Genomic DNA, 23,400 nt, shown 5'->3' with positions numbered 1-23,400 from the left:
TCAGCATTGGCGTGCCTCTATACAGCAATTATTCACCGACGGATTTACTGGAAATACATTCGAAGACTTTTTAACACAGTTTGGATATTTCCTCGATATTTAAAAGATTCTATAATACGGAGACTGCTCTAAGAACAGAAAGATATCTACGCTCTATTTATATTTACACCTGTACTAATTAGTTAAATATTTATTTTCTTATCTGAACCTTGTGATCTAGGAGCTATTAGTCAGAACCTAAACAGTTTATAACCAGAAAGTGAATCAAGAACGAAAGACTTTCACTTGTATTTTTACACAATCCGATATCTAGGATACCTATGGCAACTTCAAATTCTAACCTCAAAAGGTGAATCGTCTCCATCCGATGTGAACCATTCCCACGTTCTGTGCGCAATATTTTTAGGATTTCGCTCCTTTTCTTCTTCAGAAACAAACCCTGCAACATTGATAACACCCACGTGAACTCCCTGGGGTTTGTATACCATAGCTAGACTCTGGACCAGGTTTCGTTGCGCCGCCTTGACAAGTGACAAGGCAAATAGATCAGTCATCGGTTCGAATGGTAACATAGAGCTAGTAACGATCAAAGCTGGCTTATATTGAGATGGGGTGTTTGCCAGTTCAACAAGACGGGGTATCAAGTACTGTGTGGTTGAGTAAAGTGCGGAAACACTGATCTAGGTTCGGTCAACTACCACAAGCAATTAATGAGAGGGCTCAGTGCCATACTTTAAAGTCGTATTCGATCTCCTTGACATCATAGTCGAAAAAAGAAGAGTTCTGAACTCGAGCGGCATTGTAGAAAACGCACTCAATTCTACCAAGATCTTCTTCGATACGCTTAAGGGCGGACAGTAATGCATCGGTGTCAGTAGCGTCGAGAGCATATGTTTGCACGTTGACACTTGGGCCTGCTGCCTCCTGCACCGCAGCTTTCTCGATCCTCAGATGTACAGGGCGCCGAGCGATCAACGCAACATTTTTATAGTGCTTGGTTGCAAAAAGGGAGGTAACTGAACGGCCAATTCCTGGCCCTGAACCAATACACAAAAGTGTTGCGTTAGACATGGTGTTGATAGATTGTTGGAAGATGAGAGTACTGAAGGACTTTTCATTGTGGCAGTATACTTTTTTATACGCCGATACCTAAAACGTCATCCTCGAACATGTTATGGATTATCAAGATGCATATTAGTCATTCTGGTGAAGTCTTACAAAAGTGTTGGAAAGGTTTGGTTACATTCAAAACCCAGGATAACGTTATGGCACCGAGAAGTTTCTTTTGGCTTATAGGTGAGATCCACACCATGAAGCGTAGTCACAAATGAAAACAAAATTTATAATTAGATACTACAGGGTTTTGTCTAAAATTTCTCTACATGACTGATTCTCTATGTATTTGACTAATCCACTTATAGGGTATAGTAACCATCTTATAATTGAATCCATCTTGGTCCGAGATCAGACCAGACCCAGTAAATGACGTTGTTTCCCTATGCTTTTCTTTTTCATGTCTCAAATGTTCCATTGACCTGGACTCTAAAGCTGATTTTTCACCTTCCTTATCACTACCCTATCTGATCCCTCCACTCCATCAACATCTTCTAACTCTCCCTCATTTTTCATCCTTCGATTATCATTCCAGTAGTAGAATATCATTCCAGAAATAAGTACAATACTACAAGCATAAAGACATAGAATTTTGAGAAAGCCTTTGGGATAGTACGGCGCATCGCTCTCCTGAAATATATTCTGCCCAGCGAGCCCTCCAACGTTGGAACCCGTAACAGCCAAAGCTATACCAATGCATCTGATTTGAGGATCATGAGTGTTGATACTAAACCACGCATCATTAAGCGCCTGGGCTATTGCCACACCAGAGTTGAGTAGCGTCAGGATAGCGTACTTCATCCAAACGTCGCCACTACCGACAACAGCATATTGAACACCTGAGAAGACAAACGAATACACGCCGGATATTAGACAAACTGGGCCGCGTAGCAATGTCTTGTCGCTGATCCAAGACACGAAGATTGACAAGATACATACTCCAAAGTTATGAACGGCTGACAAGAAACTAGCAGTAGATGCAGAGAAGCCGAGGTTCTTGATAATGGTAGGCGTGTAAAAGACCAACCCTCCTTTAGGAGTGATATTAACCGCATTGATGCTGAAATGACCCCACATTGGAAAGTTTGTCAAGCAAATGCGAAGCGCAGTCATGGGACTGATTCCAGAGAGCTTGACTGACTTGCGCGGATCATCGAGAATGACGCGCTTGGCAAGGATGTCTCTCTCTTTGTCGGTAAACACGTTGAACCTTTTAATACCTGCGAGTGGAAGCGTATCTGTCGTCGAGCGGGGCATGATGAAGATGAATACAACGCCGACGAGTATAGTAAAGAGACCGTCGATAAGAAAAAGCCACTGCCATCGCTTGAAGCCACTTGTCTCTGGGATTCTGAAGATCAGACCGGCAAGCAGTCCACTCACACCGGCAGAGCAGTAATTCCCAACATAAACCAGGGTAGCTCGCAGTGCCATTTCTTTCCGAGTGTAAAACGACGCGATAATCGTCAGCGCAGCAGCTAGGTATCCAGCCTCCCACATTCCAAGCAGAAATCGTGTGGCGTAAAACCCTGATTTATTGTGTATAGCTGCTTGGCCTGTTGCAACTGTCCCCCACGCAAATATCTGTATAATGAGCCAAAGGGCAGGGCCAAATCTGGATAAAACCATGTTGAAGGGAATTTCGAAGATGACAACAGCAGCTAGCATGAGTTGGTTGCCATAGTTGACGATATCTTTGGTTATACCGAGATCATCTGTGAAGCTTGTTGTCATTGCGTAGCCCACATTACCTCTATCTAGCTGTAAGGCGAAGAGACCGAGCATGAGGATTGGCAAGACTGTAAAGTCAATTCTTATACGGTATGTTAGTACCATGTAGGCATCAGATACGTTGAGGGTTGAGAGTTACTTACTTTCTTCTCAGCTTTATTTCGGCCTTTTCAGTCCAGTCACAAATAGGAACTTGACTTTGAGACTCCTGTATTGTCGTCTTCCCAGCGGGGTTGTCGACCTGAGGGTTGGACTGGGAAGCCATGGGAGCCATCCTGAAAGATGGTAGACAGTAGGCTAGAGATATCGTCTATAGCTGGAAGAGGACCAAGTTTTTAAATGAAATCCCTGAGAAGAAATGATGAGAAGACTTGGTAGATACACTACCCCGCTTTTTGCCGCACGATGAACATGTTAATCGTTTTTCAGCTTGCCTTATAGAGAGGTTCCAGTAAATTGTGAATGATCTGCATCATTGTGGTGGTGGATTGACGGATTGGGTACACATGTAGCTTAGTGTAATGTCTAAGCGGGTGATCGGGGTAACGCTAGGACTGTGAGTCGATCTATCTTAGGAATAGTCAATTTTCCCAGCCAATTCCAGTGCTTTGCATCTGGCCAAGACCCATTTCCTACTGTTTTGAGGCTGGACGAGTTACCTATAAACTAGGCAATCAATGGGATCCTTCGATCATTTATCGTATCAAGTGCTGGGTGTTGTAATGGTTTATAAAACCCAGCCTGTAATCGCCATGCTAAGCAATTTCCAAGCTTCCTGTCACGCTCTGGATCGAACTGCAAATACTACATTGGGAGAATTGTTTCAGCTTTTGTAATATATCGATCGCGTAAGATGATCGCAGGGGTTGGGGGATGAGTGGGTCACGTGAGAGGACAAATGATACCGAATCACATGATGACGGACGTTGTGATTATGACTAAGCGGCTTGCAGCTTTCCGCCCATTAAAGACTCTGCTCACGATTAATAGACAGATTGTCAGATAATTAAGACCACAACTAAGATATAAGTGATATTGATTTATCAAGAGTACGGGGATGGGTTTCAGAGATCCTTGATGTCGGTTTGATGATGTATCCTGCTGCGACGAGTGGGTCTTTGGATGTTATTTACGTGAACACATCTTAAGTTATAGTCAATAAAGTTTAGAGTTGACGCCATTGTATATTCACTTATTCCTCTTCACTCAGGGAAAAACCAGCAAATGATGATAGAGAAGCAACTATTCTTATATTCAAACTATTCATGGAAATGTCTCAAGACTTTATAAGATTATTCAAGGTAGTTGTTCAATCAGAATAGACAGTAAAGTCTAGGGTAGCTCCCTCACTCTGTAGATCACCGATCACCACCCTTGCTTAGGTATCTGAAAGCGGGTAGTGACAGACAGTGACATGACAGGACACCAATCAATGACGCAATATTTGTATCATGTGCCCTGGAGCCTGTTTTTGGTGTCAACTGTCTCACAAAAAGGCTGCATTTTCCCTTCTTCTTCTTCCACTCTTCGTCTCTGCCAAGTTCGTTTAATCTTACACCACACATCAATCCATCAACATGTTTAATAACGCCGTCATCTCCTTCCTCCAGCTCTGGCTCGCGACGCTTGCCTTTGCTGCCCCCATCGCTGATGATGCCATCAGCGCGACCTCTGCTAAGCCCTGGCACTACGGCACTGGCGGTGGAATCATTGGATTCATTGTTTTAGTTCTCGATATCCTCGTATGGAGTACGTCTTTATCCTCTTGCATGGTTGATCATTTGCTAACTGTCACGCAGTCGAGGTTCTCCAGTCCAACCGTCCCGTTTCCCACAAGATTCTCTGGTGTCTTGTCGTCTTCCTCTTCCCCATCGTCGGAATGCTCGTTTATTACCTGTTCTCCAACCGTCAAGCTCACATGAGAAGCGGAGGCTACGAGCCAGTCCCTTAGATTATTTTTCGATCGACGCGACAGGAATAACACGAGTGGGCTGGGACAGGAATGTGGCAGAACAGAAGGACTGGCATGCGCAAGATGGGCAATGGATGAAGGAGCTTACGAATTTGGGCCAGCGATTATCTTTTTATGTATGAATTAACGGAGTAATAATTGCAGACCAACGACCCTATGTCCTTTAACAGTCTATTGACCTTTCTGGTACTCTTTAACTAAAGTATGGCTGTGGAAGTGAAACACCTTTCGTGACGCAGCTCATAAGCTTGCAGCATTAGCCGCGGGTCAACAATCCCTCCGTGCAATAGCCTACGTCATTGCGGGTGAGCGAGACGCTCCATGCCGTCTCACTTGCGGGAGAGTGAGTCTCACCGTACCGCCCACACGCGGACTCGGATCATATTCGAACGGAAATCTATTCCCGTGATAAACATAAAAAGCTTCCACAGGACTACATTATATAGTTAGCATGAGACATCAGCCTCTGAAAATCACCATCAATTGAATATGCCCGAAATACAAGAATCCGTACTCATATCAGCACCTCCAGCCAAAGTTTGGGCTTTTCTCATGGATCTTCAATCCTGGCCCGAATGGAACACCTTTGTCACATCTATAGAGGTCCAACCACCGCATTCTGAGCTCTCCGTCGGCAGCAAGCAAACCATCACAATCCACAAGAGCCAATCATACACGAATGTTGTTTCTGTGCTTATTCCCGAAAAAGAACTTCGATGGAATGGCAGCATTATCACACCGGCCTTCTTTGACACAGAGCATTGGTGTTTACTAGAAAGCGTTGACGGAGACGACGGTTCGACACGTTTTGTTCAGGGTGAACGATTCTCTGGAATTTTGGCACCTATTGTCGGAGCGATGGGAAAATTGGAAGAGCTGAGAGAGGGATATGTAAAGATGAATCAAGATTTAAAGAAGGCTATGGAAAGCTAGATTGAAAATGCTTTTAAATGCTAAGAAATATAACCAGTAATCTGGCGTTCTAAAGATCCTTCAACGGAATATCCCCGTTTTCACTATCCAACTCAAATTCACGTTGAATATGTATCTGCTTCGCATCAGGCTTGTTGTTATATAAGCCATCAGTTGACCCCTGGAAGCTCCCATTATCATCAAGACGCTCAAAAGACCCATTGTCATTTCCTCCAAGTGTAGTTGGGTTAGCACGACCACGACTGCGCTTTTGGCCTATAGTGACTAATGCAGATCCATGGGCTTTATCCGTGTTGCCCTTGTCCTCTTCTGACACCGTAGAGACGAATCTCTGCAGCGCTTTCTTTAGGAGTGGCGCACAGGACGGTAGACAGGCGCCGATAATAGCAAGACATACTTCAGCAGATGATGCCAGGTGTCCAAATATCATGACTTGAGTGATGTTTTGCGAGCTTTTGTAGATCATAAACAGGACGAGACGACCTATTGAGGCAAGTACGACACTTATACTCATGTTAGCGTGCTTCTTCTACACAGATGGTCACCCCGTTGTAGGCACATACCTGCCACCGAGTAAGAATATAGTGGTGATAGCCCACTTCTTATCTCTGCCCAGCTGCAGTTTCCAGACTTCGCGGACAGGTAGTGCTACTGTTGCAATATCGAACATGATATTAGGAATAGTAATTCCAATGTAGAACTTGTTGGTATCGATGCACCGGGCTGGTATAGTCTTGTCCCAGAAGCCTCGGATGGGGTCGCAACTAAAGACTGTCGGTACAACAAGTAATTAGCAATGCACAAACGAAATCTCAAAAGAATAAGAGTAGACGTGAAAACTTACTGCTGACCAAGACAGTGGCGATTGCCCATGCAGTAATGATAGAGGACATAATCCATGTCGAGTAACGAAGTAACTTGGAAGATGAGAAGATACGGTAGTACATAGTAAGTACTGCTATCTTGGAAACAGCGCAGGAGAGGCCATATGTGATTTCGCAGGCAACGAAAGTCTGGTGACGCAAGGTTAGACGTTTACTCTAGAAAATTTGGAAACACTTGGATCGAGAGGACATACTCTGAGGAAGTTGGAAACACCGCCATAATCATTCGTCACCTTGATGATATTCTGTCCGTAACCATAATGTACACCTAAAGAGCTAGTCAGTGGATGATGGTGAGACAAGGAAAATAAATACGAACAAATCCCTTCGGCAATCAATAGGCCATGGTTGATTAACTACAGTCACGGTCAGCTGAGATTTGAGTGTCTTGGACATTTGGATTTTACCAAAGCGACAACAGAGACCCACTGATCAAGGGTCGCGGGCGTCTTTGTGATGTACCGGGAGGTCCAAACTCGCAAACCAACAAACACTGTAGCGACAAAGCTGAGGATGGCGTGGGGGATAATAAGAATGCCAGAGATGTCATTCTCAGAGAAGTAGCTAGCACCGTCCATGGCCAAGTACGAACCTTCGAATGCGACGCAAGGGGAGACTGAGTGAACACGCTTGACGCAAGGTTGACGATGTAGACACTATAGAGAAAACGAATCTGCAACTGCCCAGTTATATTAGTATGCACTCGATGCTTGCCTGCCCCGTGGGTAACGAGGTGACTGAGTCATGTAGTGTTGGTTCTATTCCTTTTGCGTTGGTCACTAGTTTCAGCCCTGTCTTGGAAATTTGGGTGTTCTGATGTGACCAATTTAAAAATTGACATTACTTTACAGCTTGGCAATTATCTCATCAGTAGCTTAAAATGTACGTAAAGTGCCATTCCCAATCTCTCGGGTCTCGACCCATTAATCTGCTGATGTCAAGGGTTTACTCCGATATTTTTCTTAGTTTAGGAAAGGTCAGTTCTTGATGGTAAGACTTTCTAAAGAAATTTCGACATGAATCAGATTTGCCTTGGCCTGTCGAGACTCAGGATTGAGAGCTAAACCCGCTCTGTCCGCGACTAGGGATCGTTCCGAGCCTCCTGGGCAAGGGATCTCCCAATAGCGTGGAACTACGAGGTTTTAATGCCTGCAAGCGGAAACTCAATCTCTAAACTATCGACGCCCTCTTAGTTCTGGATTACCCGACCCTGTGGAGCTGACCCGATTTCCTTTCCTTATTGAGCTGAGCAAAAGTCTCGACCTCGGGCATCTCGGATATCTGGAACATCAAGCTATGACCCCGTTTCATTAGAATGACTAAGTCTAGCTCAAACTGAAAAAGACATTCTTTACAGACTGTGACGAATAAAGTTTTCAACATTCATACATCTTATTCCACAAGATCGATTGCAGACAGCGACAAGGTTGAGGCATGCTACCATATATACCGTGCCAATCACTTCCGTATTTGATGGGTTCGGCTTGCAAAGGACGAAGATCTTTTCGCCTTAAGCCTTGAGAAAAAGCACGGCCTGAAGCTGATGACAGAAGTAGAGAAGTCCCTCTGTCTGTACCCGCTGTGACAAGACACTAGCCATACCCATCTCTGATCAATGCTGAAAACATACGATACGGGTTTCTTACCCGAAACCCTTAGTCAGATCTAACTAACCCTATACCGTAATATTTCGTGAAACTAGTCAAGGGGAGTAAGCCGACTAAGGCATAGTTACCACTAGGCCTTGCCGTGCCGCGTGCTAATCACTTCTATATCAATTTAGCCTAGATAATAAAGGAAAGAGTACTATCATTAATTTACTTAAATATTAAGTTACCTTACCTATACCCTACTGTAGCTGCCTTAGTCTTCTTACTTTTCTCGACCAATTTGAAGGAATATTACAGTATAATCAAAGAAACAGCCATAGGACTACAGGGATAAAATACATAGTCCAGATTAAATATAACTGTAATCGATTTGCTGTGTTTATGTATTCTAATTACTTTGATCTTGTGAAGAGAAATATGAAATGTCCATTTCACACGATAACGTTGACGTATATAATGAACGGAAAGTACGTTAGAACTACTTCAAGCAGACACAGCTACCTTGACGGCACATGGATAGTCGATATATCCAGCAGAGTCGCTGGTATAGTACGTGTTCCTCTCACCCCGATTGAGTTCCAAACCATGCTGCAGCTTCATCACCAAATCGGGGTTTGCCACAAAGTCCCTTCCAAACATGACCATGATCTCCTTGTCTGGATGTTCACGGTCGACAAGATCCTCTGCACTTTGTAGCTTATATCCTCCCGCAATGAGGAAAGCACTCTCCCAGAGATCATAAGCAAAGTCAAGCTTTTCCTGGCCATTGTTCATGTCATCCACGCTACCGCAGATTCGTGATTCTACCAGGTGAAGGTATGCCAGGTCAAGAGCCTTTGCTTTGTTGATGATGTCTGTGAATTGGGGGATGGGGTTCTCCATTCGCATACCTTGGAAGGTACTCCACGGACTGAGACGGAGACCAACTCTGTCTGGCCCAATGGCTTCAACAACGCGCTCCATAATCTCGCTAATGAAACGTGATCTATTCTCAATGCTTCCACCGAAATCATCGTCACGATGATTACTGACATCTTGGAGAAATTGATCAAGAAGGTATCCATTTGCGCCATGAATCTCCACTCCATCAAAACCAGCTGCTATCGCGTTGTTGGAGGCAGTCACGAAGGCGTCGATCATGTCGTAGATCTCTTCAAGAGTCATAGCTCTAGGCTTAGCATTACTCCCCTCGAAAGGAAGAGAGCTTGCTGATATGATGTCGATTCCCTCCTCCTTTGCAACTTCGACAGTGGCAGCTCTACCCATAGCGAAAAGTTGGACAAAGATATGACTGCCCTTGATATGCACCTCGTCTGTGATGACTTTCCAAGCACTGACTTGTTCCTGGTTCCAGATTCCAGGTGTTCGGGCAAACCCACCACCTGCAGCAGGTGAGACGAGAGTTCCCTCAGTGATGATGAGTGTTCCGGGTGTGGAAGCACGTTGACTGTAGTATTCCTTCATGAGAGTGTTGGGAATACGGTCCACGCTTGCTCGGAGTCGAGTCATGGGAGCCATGCCGACACGGTGTTGGACTTGGATGTTGCCAATCTTCATAGGCTGGAAAAGGCGTGAGTCTGGCATGGTCAAATTGAAGGCCGAAGGAAGATTAGAGAGTACGGATTTATGTTGTTTAGATAATGATAACAGTAATAGTTGCTGAGTGTTTGAATGTATTTCCAGATGTCCCATCTTGATTCTTTTATACCTGAGATCTTGATGACAAACCTTGGTGTAGAATTTTCAGTTCAATGATGATTAGAAATAGAGTAACCCAAATGTTGATGTTTTATCATTAGATGCGCTAATGCTTGTGGGGAAATGAGGCTATCGCGAGATTCATTGTTCTACATCTGGCAATGAGATACTTCCTAATCAGGAAACGAGTATTTACTCATATGGGACTAGTCAAATCTGACTCGCGCTTGCGGAAAATACCGAAGCTTGTGATTTCTCAGCAGAGATGATAAGATAATGAGCCAGGCCAATCTCACCATTCCCATTCATGCATGCCTGGACAACCTAGCATAGTTCTTCAACGCGCGAGATAATAACCAGAGACACACTTATAGGCGATAACAAGTAAGCACAGTACCAGCAAATAATCATACGTATTATATTTAACGTTTTCAGTGACTCACTTCCAATTCATTACTTTCCAATCTCCCAACGACCAAAATGACAAAATCACGAAACGAGTGGCGCGTTCACATGCGGTTAAACAAGTGTTACAGAATAAAAGAAATCTGCGACAAGCATCCATGGACAACTTTTATATCCATACTATCAAGGGTGGGAAGAATGCGGAAGAAACTATAGGCAAAGCATTCCCTGAAATATCTTCAGCCCTGTCACCAGCAACGTTAAGTGCGGGCATAATGGATCCATTCGACAGTCTTGCAATTAAAGGAACAAGATTGCAACATTTACTCAACATTTGTAGGTTTATCACTGCCTCTACACATAGGATTTAGTGTTGTTTGACCACTGATGAATAGACGAAGCCAGACTGGGTCCGGAACCAGTTTTCAGTGTTTCTAAAGATCTCGACTTCCATAACTTTCAGTCAGTCTTTCGTGGTGGTCTAGTCGATCCTGCATTGTCCAACGCGGTTATGCTTTCGTTAGCATTCGCAGCTAGTGGAGGTGTTATCAATAAGGAATGTCTTGTCTATCGAGGCCAGGCCATCCATCATATTCGCGAGACAATGACGTCCAGCGATAATGTCTCGGAGTCGACAATCGGTGCGATATTACTTTTGGTTGGAGTCGAGGCATGTGACCGTTGACCCCAAGTACATCCACTGAAGCTGACGTGGATGTTCCAGGCCCGACTAGGAACGGTATCGCAAGTAGACCTGCATATGGGAGCTGTGCAGCTTCTACTTACAACTTGCGAGAAATCAGGTGTTCGTCTTACCGAAGGGATCAAACGTGCGACATTCTGGTAAGCCCTAGAGACTGAGTTCCTTCACATCTTCTAAGTTTTCTCAACAGGCAAGACCTGAATTCCTCCGTCCTAGTTGGTTCAAAACGCATGTTCCACCATAAGAGCTTTGCAGAGATCAAGTGGGAAAGAGACTCTATTTCTAGGGATCTCCTACAACTACCAGCAGGCTTCCAGATACGTTCCCATCTCTTCATCGATGAGTTTATAGAAGTGCTAGAAGATATATACGCCCTTGAACGCATCCGCGACGATTACCGACCGGCCGATTGCGTAGTATCGGGAGTATTCATCAATGGCCACACGGCATCCATACAATCTCGGCTACAAGCCCTCCCGAAGGAGACATCAATGTCGAGATGTTGCTATCTTGGATCGTATCTATGTTCTGTCATGCTATGCTGTACGGTATGGTGTTCGTTGGTAATTCCCGTGAGTTCCTCTCCTACACCATATGGTGCAGTTTTGCTGATCTTCCAGGCCAACATATCAACGCAGTTGCTCCATGAACTTCAGGAGACATACCATAATCCCGTGTGGGATGATGATGCCGATTTATTGCTCTGGCTTATCTACATGGGGGGTGCATTCTCCCCCTGTGGACCTGTACGCTCAAGTTACATCAATATGTTGAGATCAGCAATGTCTGAACGATACGGTGTGACGAAGTCATGGACTGAGACATATGAGATACTGAGGGACTTTCTTTGGTCAGATGTGGCTTTCAGAATTGAAGTCAGGAAAGTCTGGGAAGAGGCATTCGCGCAATGATAATCAGAGTCAGATAATTATCATTTTTGCATCATATCACGCAACTGATTGAGATAGTTCTGGAAAATGTCTTATCCACAGCTTTGCAGTGTCGTAACAGATCTGTTAGTGTATACACACATCAGTCTGGCAAACCTTATCTGGTCAGATAAGCGTTTCCAGCTCCGAGTGGAGTTCCAGAGGACACGACGTCATTTGGACGTATTTGACGTCGTTGATATTTCGATAGAAAGAGCTGGAACTTTGACAAATAAAATACCAATTTATCAAGAAATTATCACTTTCGTGCACAAATTATCCAGTGGAATCTGAAGAATTAAAGAATACGTGATAGTCAAAATGGCATCAAAGAATGTTTTCATGTAAGCTTCTTCGGCAATCGATCATTTATCTGACTCTAACATCAGCCAGCACTGGCACCACCGGTTTCATCGGCGGTGACGCATTTTATGCTTTGACCAAGGCTCAGCCAAGCTGGAAATATACTATCCTTGTGCGAAGTGAGGAGAAGGGCAAGGATGTTCAGAAGCAGTATCCTGATGTGAAGCTGGCCATCGGATCACTCGATGATTCCGAAGTTATCAAGAAGGCTGCTTCAGAAGCCGATATCGTCATTCGTGAGTCAATCGTAACTTGTACACTTGAAACGCCATGCTGAATGACTGTCCAGATACTGCTGACAGTTCGGATCACGCTGGAGCAGCACGAGCCATTGGAGCCGGCTTGCAGTCTACACACTCCGAGTCCAACCCTGGCTATTGGATTCACATTAGTGGCACAGGAATTCTCTGCTGGTATGACCAAGACAACAAGCGCTACGGTGAAGAACCCCTCCCAGAGCAATCATACGATGATCTCGAGGGTGTCGACAAGGTCACGTCTCTGCCCGATACCGCCTTCCATCGCGACGTCGACAAAATCGTTCTGGAAGAGGCTGCAAAGAACCCCGATGCTGTCAAGGTTGCTATTGTCTGCCCTCCCACAATCTACGGAACAGGCCGGGGGCCTTCCAACCAACGTAGTCGTCAAATCCCAGGATTGGCTGAGACGACTCTGGAGAAGGGCTTCGGGCCTATCATTGGGGCCGGAAAGACAGAATGGGACAATGTCCACGTCCATGATCTGTCTAGTCTGATCGTCATTCTTTCCGAGCGTGCAGCATCTTCCAACAACCAAAACGAACAAGACATCTGGGGTCCCAAGGGTTATTTCTTCGCCGAGAACGGTACACACAAGTGGAGCGAAATTTCTACTCTTCTTGCCAAGGAGGCTAAGAAGCAGGGTCTCATCGACAATGATGAGACAAAGGTGCTTGATGTGGATGAGGCACAGGAGAAGCTTGGTTTCCAGGCTCTATCGTGGGGATTAAACAGTCGTGGTGAGGCAAAGAGGGCGAGGAAGTACTTGGGTTGGAAGCCCGTGAGTCCCAGTTTGGAGGAGTGGTTACCTGAGGCGATCCAGGTCGAGGCTCAACGACTGAAGAAGAATTAATTAAAGTCATTGCGCTTTGACACATGAGGGTTAAAATGTAATCTCTTCGATTGTTGCTTCTGCGGGTACAACGATAGGACGGTAACCTTGCCTGTATCTCACATTACGTCCAAAGGCATTGTCAGATTAGTAGCTCACTTTTGACGAATCAAGAGTTCTTGTAGGTAGCCACCTTGTCTCCCAATACCGCTATATAAAGCATCACAACTATAGTAGAAGACTCGGTCAATAATAGCTTTGAATGCATTCTGTCTTTTCCTAATCTTATACAGTCAATGGGAACACGATGCTAGCACCGGAGCAAAGACACCCGACCAACACCCCGGGCCACTTCCTCTACGAAAAGCATCTCTTATCGGCTCCGTTTCCCCCGAGACGTCACACGCTCGTGCGGGGAAAACGAGTCTAACCGACCCAAGGATAATCAATGTCTAAATTCCTGCTCAGAAATATTCAACTCTGGGGTAGATCTGGGGTAAAGAGCGGGACTTGATGCATCGGGCATCGGCACAAGTCTTTTTAGTGGACTGAAGAGGGTAGTCTGGGGGTAAATCTTGGCTTTGCAGTAGATTATCTCCTGATCTTCTGGTACGAGCGCTTCGGTAACTGAACCGAAAAAGAAAAACTCTCCACATGTCAAAGAGATATAAAGACTGTGGAGATCACTTTCAGCGGTCTGTATCCAGTTGGGGATAAACTGTCTCTGCTGTCTCGATCTCAACATGGCTTCCAAACAGGGAATTGAAGAAGCGCATATCCAAGACGCCGACGCAAACGAATTTCAGGGCCTGGTTCTCAACGACGTCATTCCAAATGATCGCCCGCCATGGTACGCAGATTGGACTCTATGGAAGCTCAATCTGTTGCTTCTGAGTGGTTTGTTGACTCAGACTGCCACTGGCTTCGATGCAAGTAAGAACAACGCGATAGTTACATAGTGAATGAATCACAAACTTACTAACAAACTAGGCATGCTCAACGGCGCACAGTCTCTTCCGCAGTGGCAAGAGTATTTCGGTGAACCAAAAGGAACTCGTCTTGGAGCCATGACCTTTGGTCCCAACGGTGGCGTCCTCATCTCAATCCTGATTTCCTCTCAGCTTTGCGACTGGCTCGGCCGTCGTATTCCAATTCTCATCGGATCCCTCACCATAATCATCGGTGCCATCGTCCAGACCTGCTCCTACAATTATGGCATGTTTGTCGCGTCCAGGTTTATCATCGGCTTCGGTCTAGGAATTGTTTCAACTGCCGCACCACCTCTACTATCCGAAGTTACATATCCTACCCATCGCGGAAAGGTCGTGTCTTTCATGATGGTGTCTTGGCCACTTGGTGCCATCATTGCCGCGTGGGTTACCTATGGTAGTTTTCGAATGACTAGTTCTTGGGCATGGCGTCTACCCAGTCTTTTGCAAGCCAGTTTCTCCGTTATTCAAGCTTCGCTCGTCATGTTTGCGCCCGAATCACCACGTTGGCTTATCTACAAAGGCCGATATAAGGAAGCTCAGGACATTTTGGTAAAGTGGCACGGTTACGGAGATCCCAACTCTAGACTGGCTCGCTTCGAGATGGCCGAAATCACTGCGACTCTCGAGATTGAGAAAATCCAGCAAAAGTCGCGATGGGCAGAGTGGGTTTCTTCTCGTGGTAACTGGCATCGATTCTTCCTCGCCTTGTACATCCCCGCCATGTTGCAATGGTCCGGTAATGCGCTCACCTCATACTACCTCGCCAAGGTGCTCAACTCGATCAATATCACCGACCACAAGACCCAGCTACTTCTAAACGGCGGCCTTCAAATGTGGGGTTTCGCTTCTGCTGTCGTTTTTGCGACTCTCGTTGATAGATTTGGTCGTCGGTCTCTGTTCCTCCTTGGTATGTCAGGCATGGGTGCTTCGTATATCATCTGGACAATCTGCTCGGCACGCAACCAGCAAGAGAACTTTGAGCATATCGGGTTTGCTGGCGCAGTACTAGCCATGATATTTGTCTTTTCCTTTTTCTACCACGCCATCAGTCCCATTGGCGCGACATATATCATGGAAGCCACACCGTATTCGCTTCGCGCAAAGGCATCAATGCTTTACCAGTTGACTGGCAATTTGGCGGGTGTGTACAATGCGTTTGCTAACCCTGTCGCAATGGAGGCGATTTCTTGGAAGTACTACATTGTTTGGTGTGTTGCTATCGGAATCCATTTGACACTGATTTTCTTCTTCTTCCCCGAGACCAAGGGCCATTCACTTGAGGAAGTGGCAGAGATCTTTGATGGACCTGATGCACCAGTTGGCTCCAATGCGATTGGACAGAAGAAGGTAGATGATATGGCTATGCATTAGATGAACAGTGTACTCTAGATATTAGCATGTTATATGCTGTGCAATAATCTAATTGTAAATAATTACCACTCTATCTGCCAAAGCTTTGTTGCTTTATGAAATGATGCATTAACTGCAACGCGCCACGTCGCCGTTGCCAGCACTCGAAAGGGTCCGCACTAAATCTGATTTCGGGTAAGATAACTACCAACAAGGACAAGGCGATTGGTTGGTTGGCAGGGAGTGGAAGTCCTGCACACAGCGCCAAGTCGGACATGTCTCAGCTCCCCGCGCGATCAGAGCTCAATTAACCCCATGGGGAAATACTCGGAATTCTACCACAATAACAGGCGGGGAACGGATATAATAAAACTCTGGTAGGGAATTGTCTCTTGAGCAATTTAATATATTTGTAGAGAGTCTCATTTTACTTTACGCCGCCTTGATCTTTGTTATTATTTGAAAGCCATTTTCTGTCTTGATTCTACCATCCAGGATGACCCTTACAACCAATTTCAAGGTCCAACGTGCGTTCCCTGTAGCAATCTCGCCAGAGCTCCTGAACTGACAGTCTTTAGCAATCGTGGTCGACGGGACATCATTCGCTCTCAACGGCAAGAATGTCTCGTACCGTTTCCATGTCGACTCTGCGACTGGGGACCTTCTTCTGGACCATTTCGGTGCCCGCGTGACAGAAAACCCAATCGCCCAGATCCAATCCAATGGTGGAGGCTGGTCCACGCAGGCCCATCTTCGTCGCGAGTTTCCAGACCTTGGCCGAGGAGACTTTCGCACTCCTGCTGTGCACATCAAACATGCAAAAGGTTTCACGGTCTGTGATTTCAAGTACAAATCTTACACAATCATTAAGGGCAAGCCTGCTTTGGAGAAACTGCCCTGCACCTTTGGCTCTGGTGACGATGTTTCGACACTTGTGATTCATCTGCGTGATGAACAGAGTTCTGTCGCCGCGGATCTGTCATACTCCATCTTTCCCAACTCTGATGCTATCGTCAGAAATGTGAAAATCATCAACAACAGTGATGATGTCATCGTCGTGGAGAAACTAGCTAGCTTCAGCGTTGATTTCCCTCACGATGAGTATGACATGCTGCAGCTCCAGGGTGAATGGACACGGGAGTGCAGCAGGACTCGTCGAAAGGTGGAGTTTGGAACACAAGGGTAAGACAATTGAGTTCCAGAAATAATCCTCAGCTAATGTCCCCAGATTTGGAAGCACAACTGGTTACTCGTCTCATTACCACAACCCATTCTTGTCTTTGGTCAACCCAACTACGACCGAGTCTCACGGTGATGCTTGGGGTTTTTCTCTTGTCTACACTGGGTCTTTCAACGTCGAAGTTGAAAAGAGTCATCAAGGGTTAACCCGAGCAGTTGTTGGGATAAACCCATGCCAACTCTCCTGGCCGTTGCGTCCCGGCGAGTCTCTCCAATCGCCCGAATGTGTTTCCGTCTTTTCCAACCTTGGCATTGGCGAAATGTCTCGAAAATTCCACCGTCTCTATCGTCGAAACCTTATCCGAAGCAAGTTCGTTTCTGAAACCCGTCCAGTCTTGCTCAACAGCTGGGAAGGTCTCTACTTCAACTTTGACGAAAAGACAATTTACAAGCTTGCACAAGAGTCTGCCAAACTAGGCGCCAAGCTCTTCGTACTCGATGATGGCTGGTTCGGAGACAAGCATCCTCGTATCAACGACCACGCTGGCCTGGGTGACTGGGTTGCAAACCCCAAGAGATTCCCACAGGGCTTGGGCCCTCTCGTCGAGAGTGTAACCAAGCTCAAGGCTGCAGGTTCGGAAGAGAACCTACAGTTTGGTCTGTGGGTCGAGCCTGAAATGGTTAACCAGAAGTCTGAGCTCTATGAACAGCACCCTGAGTGGGTTTTAAGCGCAGGTACCTACGCACGCAGCGAGACTCGTCAACAGCTTGTCCTAAACGTAGCACTTCCTGAAGTGCAGGAGTATATCATCAACTCAGTGGCTAAAATCCTGGATTCAGCGCCCATCACTTATGTAAAGTGGGATAACAACCGAGCAATGCATGAAAGTCCAACGCCTGGCAACCAGCACGCTTACATGCTTGGTATCTACCATGTCTTCGACGTACTGACTACTCGCTTTCCCAACGTCCTCTGGGAAGGCTGTGCTTCTGGCGGTGGTCGATTTGATCCCGGCATCCTCCAATACTTCCCACAAGTCTGGACATCAGACAACATGGATGCCTACGATCGTGTTCACATTCAGTTCGGCACATCATTGGTGTACCCACCATCATCTATGGGAGCGCATGTGTGCTCTTCCCCGAATGATATAACAGGACGGTCTATCCCGATGCGCTTCCGAGCCCATGTCGCTATGATGGGAGGCTCCTTCGGATTCGAACTCGATCCAGACCACACGCCCGAGGAAGACAAGGAGCAGATCCCAGAACTGATTGCGCTCGCCGAAAGGATCAACCCAATTATTATCAGTGGCGACATGTGGCGTTTGGTTCTGCCCGAGAAGTCCAACTTCCCTGCAGCAATCTTTGTGTCGGAAGATGGAAGCGAAGCTGTGCTCTTTGCCTTTCAAATGATGTCAACTACTGTTTCCAACTTTCCTCTACTTCGCCTGGCAGGTCTTGACCCGAATGCAAGATACAAGCTTGATGGAGGTGAAATTTATTCTGGTGCAACCTTGATGAATGGTGGTATTCAGTATCGATTTGGTACTGACTATGATAGCAAGGTGGTTATTTTGGAGCGGGTGTAGAAAACGAGATGTGATTATACAAAAGGCACACTAGGAAATGATACATATGCCACGTTAGATCAATGAAGATATTAATTTTGTTCCACAAGATACTCAGCTGAATGACAAACCAACATTAGGATCAAATTGATCACATAACACCGATGCATCACTCCACGTAGATGTCACAACAGGTGTGCTTAAATCCAGCAAATCAAGCCCAGTCTCTGGTTCCCAAGACAATGGCTCAACAAATTCTTCACTTCCCTCTGAAATCTCTTCCACAATAGCATCCATCTTGCAATTTCCCTCTTCCAGCATGTCCCATTCAAGATCGATATGTGCGCTCGGGTCTGACAGCGCGAACAACGATTCCGAGTGCCTCAGAAGATTCGGTAGTAGGTGTGATTGTGAGCCTCGAACGGTAGATAAAGCATGGATGACTACAGAGAGTAAATCACGAGGCCCATTCTCTAGTGCGTTGCATGTCCAGCCAGGCAGTTGAGCTGTGTCGGCAAGACTAACGCCAACATCGAATAACTTTTGTTCCTAAGGAAAAGTTAGGAAAGATTCACCAAACACGTGTATGTACATCTTACCATTCCAATACCATGACAGTCTTTAGACTTGGTCCCCACGGACCCCAAAGCTGACATGATGATCTTGCCTGCATCCATTGGAAGAGCCGGTGGAAGTAAAAGCCCAAACCCAGATGCAGAAGACGGGTTCTGTCCAAATGCAATACGCCACATGGATACCCTAAGCCATTGCTGTGTTATGAGAGTGTCGAATCGCTGACTTTCGATAATTGATTGCTCTGGTTTGACCTTACAAAGCCTCTCGTTTATGTTGTGCACAAGCTTCAAATCCTCGAATCGTCTGTCGTCATTCTCGGGCTGCCACTCATATAATGAGTATGGGAGTGATTCGAAGAGGCTGATGTGGTTTATAAAGTCGTGCATGACAACAGGGCAGTTGGAATCGACGATTTGCGGTTTGTTAACTGTGCTTCGTAGCATGACTGGTCTTCGATGCTGTAAGGCGAAGGTCCTAGATAAAACGTCAATTCTGAAAGATGGATAGACGCGATAAAAGATACCTTTCTGTTACAAATAAAAGCCAAAACACCCGACGTCTCTTTTCTCTATCCTCATCAGGCAATCCATGGTATCCCGATTCCCGCGTCAAGTCAAGCGCCTGTGCGAGAGTGATGCTCTGATTGAGGTAGTACCAAGCATGGCGGGAGTCGTTGAGGTTGCCGTAACTTGCAAAGAGAAAGAACGAGACCAGAGTCGAGTCAAGTGTCGTATCGTCAATTACGCTGTATTGTCGCAGAGAATTCTCGGCAAGGCTTACTAGAATATCTCCATCTAGTCGTGGTTCGGGAGGAATTTCCGCGTTGAGGTCGTTGTCGGAACCATCAACGCGTTTATCTAGTCGTAGTTGCATTCTTGTCGCGGCACATATTGCAAGTATGAGGGCATATCGTGAAGGTGGGAGCTGATCTATTCTGGCAGCATCGGCCAGAATGTCGTCGTCGACCACGGGCATAATCGGGTAGAGAAATCTCTGAAAGAGCTGTATGTGAGCGGTGAGAGATAGAGACATGCGTTTGCAGAGGTCTTCGGTTTCGAAAATGGAGTCATTGGTCAAGGTTGGTATCTCTGGTCCAATGTAAAGAGCCGAGTCTTCTATGTTCGCGTCTTGCGAAGGTGGCAGAGGTTGAAAATCGAGATGCGGTGGTGATGGTACCTGTGTCTGTGCCTCTGTCTTTGATGGTGATTGAGTTTTTCTTGGCTGTGCTGCATTCGATTGATCCCCCGGCGTTACAATCCTGAATTGGTATGCATCAACAGTTTCAAGACCCTGTCGAAGCTGCGCCTGTCGTCTCCCTTGGCCCTGCTTTGGTCCCTTCCTCCGAATGCTGTGACGATACTGACAACGGAGATCTCCGAGGTGGCAATTCTTGCAGGGCAAACCACGATCACACTTGACCTTTCGGAAGCGGCAATTATCGCACACTTGACCGCGCTTTTCGTGCACAGTAGTAGTAGTAGCCATAGTAAACCCACCAAGCCGGGGCAATTGTTCACTCAATGGAGATATAATCGGCTGATCAAGTGCTTATGCAGTGGCCTTGTTTTTCATTTTACCACCTGCTATTCTCGGCCCGATGAAAGCAGCGAAAGAGAGGGGTACCCACCAGATTAGTTAGTTCGTTAATATTACCAATGAAAATATCGTTGCATCAAACCGAGGGCTAAGCTTTTCTTTTGGAATGCGAACTACACTTGACCAAATGGGGTAATTCTCGGATCTGCAGCGAGTCAACCCATTCATTAGACTACCACCTCCCCATGGGGCGAGTCTGCATACCCCATGGGGACGTGAAGGCGGAAACGGTAGATTGGGAAGTAGATCCGTTGCAAGGAACAAGTGTTTCCATTATATAACCTCAAGGTTGCGGCACCGACCAAGCCAGGATCATCGCCAGCATCAACATCTCAACTTCCACACTCACAAAACATACCAGTCGATCTATCCCTCCCAATCAGGATGGGCAAGGAAACCCTTGATGCATCGGTCTCACACGCCGAGAGCTACGATGTCGAAGCCCGAGTTCCCAGCAAGGGAGTTCACGATACCACTGACCAGGCACGTCTTGGTGCCGAAGCCGAACACAACCTCCCTCCTCTTCAAGCCGTCCGAAAATACCCATGGACTGTGTTTTGGTGTCTCGTCGTTTCCATGTGTGTTGTGATGGAAGGATACGATACCAATTTACTTTCCAACTTCTACGCCTACCCTGCTTTCGCAAAGAAGTACGGTCACTGGAATGAAGAGACGAACAACTACCAGCTTTCTGCTCCCTGGCAGGCTGGTCTGGGTAACGGTGCAGGTATTGGTGCCTTTTTCGGTACATTGCTCAATGGAATGCTTGTCACCAAGTTTGGTCACATCAGAGTTCTCATTGCTTCATTGATCGCCCTTACCGCCTTCATCTTCATTACCTTCTTCGCACCCAACACCACAGTGCTTCTCGTCGGTCAGCTTCTCTGCGGTCTGCCTTGGGGAGTTTTCGCTACCACTGCCCCTGCGTATGCCTCAGAGGTCCTTCCCATGTCTCTTCGCGTCTACATGACTAGTTGGACCAACATGTGCTTCATCATTGGCCAGCTCATCTCAGCTGGAGTTATGGCTGGTCTTGTCAACACACCGGCACCCTGGGCCTACCGAATCCCTTTTGCCCTACAATGGTTCTGGCCTGTTGTCCTCATCCCAATCCTCTGCTTCGCTCCCGATACACCCTGGCATCTGATTCGAATCGGAGACCACGACAAGGCCCTCAAGAACCTCCAACGCCTCCGACCCAGCGCCACCGACGACGAACTCCGAGACACTCTCGGTCTCATCATCTATACCAACAACCTCGAAGAGAAGCTGTCAGTTGGTACTTCATACAGGGATTGTTTCCAGGGCTTTGAGCTTCGACGAACCGAGATCGCGATTGTTTGTTTTGCCGGTCAGATTTTATCTGGTCTGTACTTTGCATACAACTCTACATACTTTTTCCAACAAGTTGGACTTGACTCCACTACTACCTACCATCTCAATGTTGGTGGTAACGGAATGGCTCTGTTCGCTACCATTTTGTCATGGATCTGTGTCATGCCATATGTCGGACGACGTACAGCCTACCTTTATGGTATGTTTACCATGGGCGTTATTCTCTTCATCATTGGAATCCTCAATACCCGCACCGAGAACGACAAGATTGGCATGGCTCAAGCTGTCTTAACACTCGTTTGGACATTCGTCTTTCAGCTCTCGGCTGGTCAACTCGGTTGGGCTCTTCCAGCTGAGATCGGTTCCACACGACTTCGTCAGAAGACTATCTGCTTGGCCCGTAACGGTTATGCTATCATGGCTGTTATTGCTGGTGTCCTTCAACCCTACTTTATGAACCCTACTGAGTGGAACCTCAAGGGTTACACCGGTTTTGTATGGGGTACTACCGCATTCCTGGTCTTCGTTTGGGGCTACTTCCGCCTTCCGGAAACCCGCAACCGAACCTTTGAGGAGCTCGATGTTATGTTTGCCAAGGGTGTTTCTGCGCGCAAGTTCAGTTCTTATCAGGTTGATTCGTTTGACGAGGCACATGATGCGGTGAAGCAGTCTGAACGAAAGGCTTAGTCATGTATGAGTAACGGTGATAGATGGGAGGAAATTGTGATATTGCCTAGGGTTAAAGAGGTTAGAAAGAATAATATTCAATGGATTTAACGATTCTCAAGTTAAAGCATGGCTTTTCCCTTCGTCTAATACCTTTGAATGGCAGCGGGTAAAGCTCAAACGTGCAACTGTAGTCTTCCAGTCAGTTGTAGAAGCTGGGATCATCTGCCAATGCTAGAAAACCACACTCTACTGCCATAATGTATACTTCAATAGTCTTATACTTTCCATTCGCCGTTTTCGATCCTGGAAGCACTATCAAGTTACCATCAGCCCAATCAATACATACATACCAAACAAATTGACTGCTGGTCCAAAGCGCTTGTCGTTGCTAACGTACCAAGGGAAACTTGATGTAGGTGTTCCTCGAAGTCTAATTGATTGGAAAACGAGACCGTATCACGAAACATAGGGGTCTTGGAGCAACCGTATTCTCAAACAATACAAAAGCACCGTGAGATCTGCCATGCAACCCACTTTGCCTTCCTGAATAACCACAATATGGGGGGGCCCAATAAATACACTACAGTACGGATATGCCTGGAAGCAATAAATCAATTTGTCGAACGATAGAAGAAATATTGAAGACACATATTCTGGATTTATCAGTTCCAGTTTCTCAAGAATAAATCTAACTATTATCAT

General features: G+C 46.2%; 11 protein-coding genes across 11 annotated transcripts; 7 read left to right on the top strand and 4 right to left on the bottom strand.

Annotated features, from left to right (window-relative positions):
* Positions 1-329: 329 nt before the first annotated feature.
* Positions 330-3,118, bottom strand: FPOAC1_000030 (uncharacterized protein; the record flags this gene model as incomplete). Its single annotated transcript, XM_044844650.1, has 4 exons — positions 330-680; positions 733-1,037; positions 1,806-2,926; positions 2,988-3,118. The coding sequence occupies 4 exons, from the start codon at positions 3,116-3,118 to the stop codon at positions 330-332; spliced, it is 1,908 nt and encodes a 635-aa protein (XP_044710566.1).
* A 1,303-nt stretch (positions 3,119-4,421) lies between these two features.
* Positions 4,422-4,795, top strand: FPOAC1_000029 (uncharacterized protein; the record flags this gene model as incomplete). Its single annotated transcript, XM_044844649.1, has 2 exons — positions 4,422-4,593; positions 4,644-4,795. The coding sequence occupies 2 exons, from the start codon at positions 4,422-4,424 to the stop codon at positions 4,793-4,795; spliced, it is 324 nt and encodes a 107-aa protein (XP_044710565.1).
* A 510-nt stretch (positions 4,796-5,305) lies between these two features.
* Positions 5,306-5,749, top strand: FPOAC1_000028 (uncharacterized protein; the record flags this gene model as incomplete). Its single annotated transcript, XM_044844648.1, has 1 exon — positions 5,306-5,749. The coding sequence occupies one exon, from the start codon at positions 5,306-5,308 to the stop codon at positions 5,747-5,749; it is 444 nt and encodes a 147-aa protein (XP_044710564.1).
* A 49-nt stretch (positions 5,750-5,798) lies between these two features.
* Positions 5,799-7,211, bottom strand: FPOAC1_000027 (uncharacterized protein; the record flags this gene model as incomplete). The annotated part of the gene is made up of 6 exons (XM_044844647.1): positions 5,799-6,252; positions 6,313-6,520; positions 6,594-6,762; positions 6,828-6,901; positions 6,953-6,989; positions 7,041-7,211. The coding sequence occupies 6 exons, from the start codon at positions 7,209-7,211 to the stop codon at positions 5,799-5,801; spliced, it is 1,113 nt and encodes a 370-aa protein (XP_044710563.1).
* A 1,515-nt stretch (positions 7,212-8,726) lies between these two features.
* On the bottom strand, positions 8,727-9,827 carry FPOAC1_000026 (uncharacterized protein; the record flags this gene model as incomplete). Its single annotated transcript, XM_044844646.1, has 1 exon — positions 8,727-9,827. One exon carries the CDS (start codon positions 9,825-9,827, stop codon positions 8,727-8,729), a length of 1,101 nt encoding a protein of 366 aa, XP_044710562.1.
* A 1,139-nt stretch (positions 9,828-10,966) lies between these two features.
* FPOAC1_000025 (uncharacterized protein) lies at positions 10,967-11,960 on the top strand (the record flags this gene model as incomplete). The annotated part of the gene is made up of 4 exons (XM_044844645.1): positions 10,967-11,020; positions 11,071-11,189; positions 11,240-11,597; positions 11,670-11,960. The coding sequence occupies 4 exons, from the start codon at positions 10,967-10,969 to the stop codon at positions 11,958-11,960; spliced, it is 822 nt and encodes a 273-aa protein (XP_044710561.1).
* A 339-nt stretch (positions 11,961-12,299) lies between these two features.
* On the top strand, positions 12,300-13,451 carry FPOAC1_000024 (uncharacterized protein; the record flags this gene model as incomplete). The annotated part of the gene is made up of 3 exons (XM_044844644.1): positions 12,300-12,322; positions 12,372-12,577; positions 12,631-13,451. The coding sequence occupies 3 exons, from the start codon at positions 12,300-12,302 to the stop codon at positions 13,449-13,451; spliced, it is 1,050 nt and encodes a 349-aa protein (XP_044710560.1).
* Positions 13,452-14,173: 722 nt separating this feature from the next.
* FPOAC1_000023 (uncharacterized protein) lies at positions 14,174-15,793 on the top strand (the record flags this gene model as incomplete). Its single annotated transcript, XM_044844643.1, has 2 exons — positions 14,174-14,363; positions 14,421-15,793. The coding sequence occupies 2 exons, from the start codon at positions 14,174-14,176 to the stop codon at positions 15,791-15,793; spliced, it is 1,563 nt and encodes a 520-aa protein (XP_044710559.1).
* A 475-nt stretch (positions 15,794-16,268) lies between these two features.
* Positions 16,269-18,543, top strand: AGL2_1 (Alpha-glucosidase 2; the record flags this gene model as incomplete). Its single annotated transcript, XM_044844642.1, has 3 exons — positions 16,269-16,299; positions 16,351-16,954; positions 17,001-18,543. The coding sequence occupies 3 exons, from the start codon at positions 16,269-16,271 to the stop codon at positions 18,541-18,543; spliced, it is 2,178 nt and encodes a 725-aa protein (XP_044710558.1).
* A 93-nt stretch (positions 18,544-18,636) lies between these two features.
* FPOAC1_000021 (uncharacterized protein) lies at positions 18,637-20,130 on the bottom strand (the record flags this gene model as incomplete). Its single annotated transcript, XM_044844641.1, has 3 exons — positions 18,637-19,071; positions 19,122-19,572; positions 19,622-20,130. 3 exons carry the CDS (start codon positions 20,128-20,130, stop codon positions 18,637-18,639), a joined length of 1,395 nt encoding a protein of 464 aa, XP_044710557.1.
* A 948-nt stretch (positions 20,131-21,078) lies between these two features.
* FPOAC1_000020 (uncharacterized protein) lies at positions 21,079-22,716 on the top strand (the record flags this gene model as incomplete). The annotated part of the gene is made up of 1 exon (XM_044844640.1): positions 21,079-22,716. The coding sequence occupies one exon, from the start codon at positions 21,079-21,081 to the stop codon at positions 22,714-22,716; it is 1,638 nt and encodes a 545-aa protein (XP_044710556.1).
* Between the last annotated feature and the right edge of the window lie 684 nt (positions 22,717-23,400).

This window comes from Fusarium poae, chromosome 1 (genome assembly GCF_019609905.1).
Source record: "Fusarium poae strain DAOMC 252244 chromosome 1, whole genome shotgun sequence".
NCBI lineage: Eukaryota > Fungi > Ascomycota > Sordariomycetes > Hypocreales > Nectriaceae > Fusarium > Fusarium poae.
The sequence above is the reverse complement of the archived record's forward strand: the minus strand, read 5'-3'. Positions and strand labels throughout refer to the sequence as shown.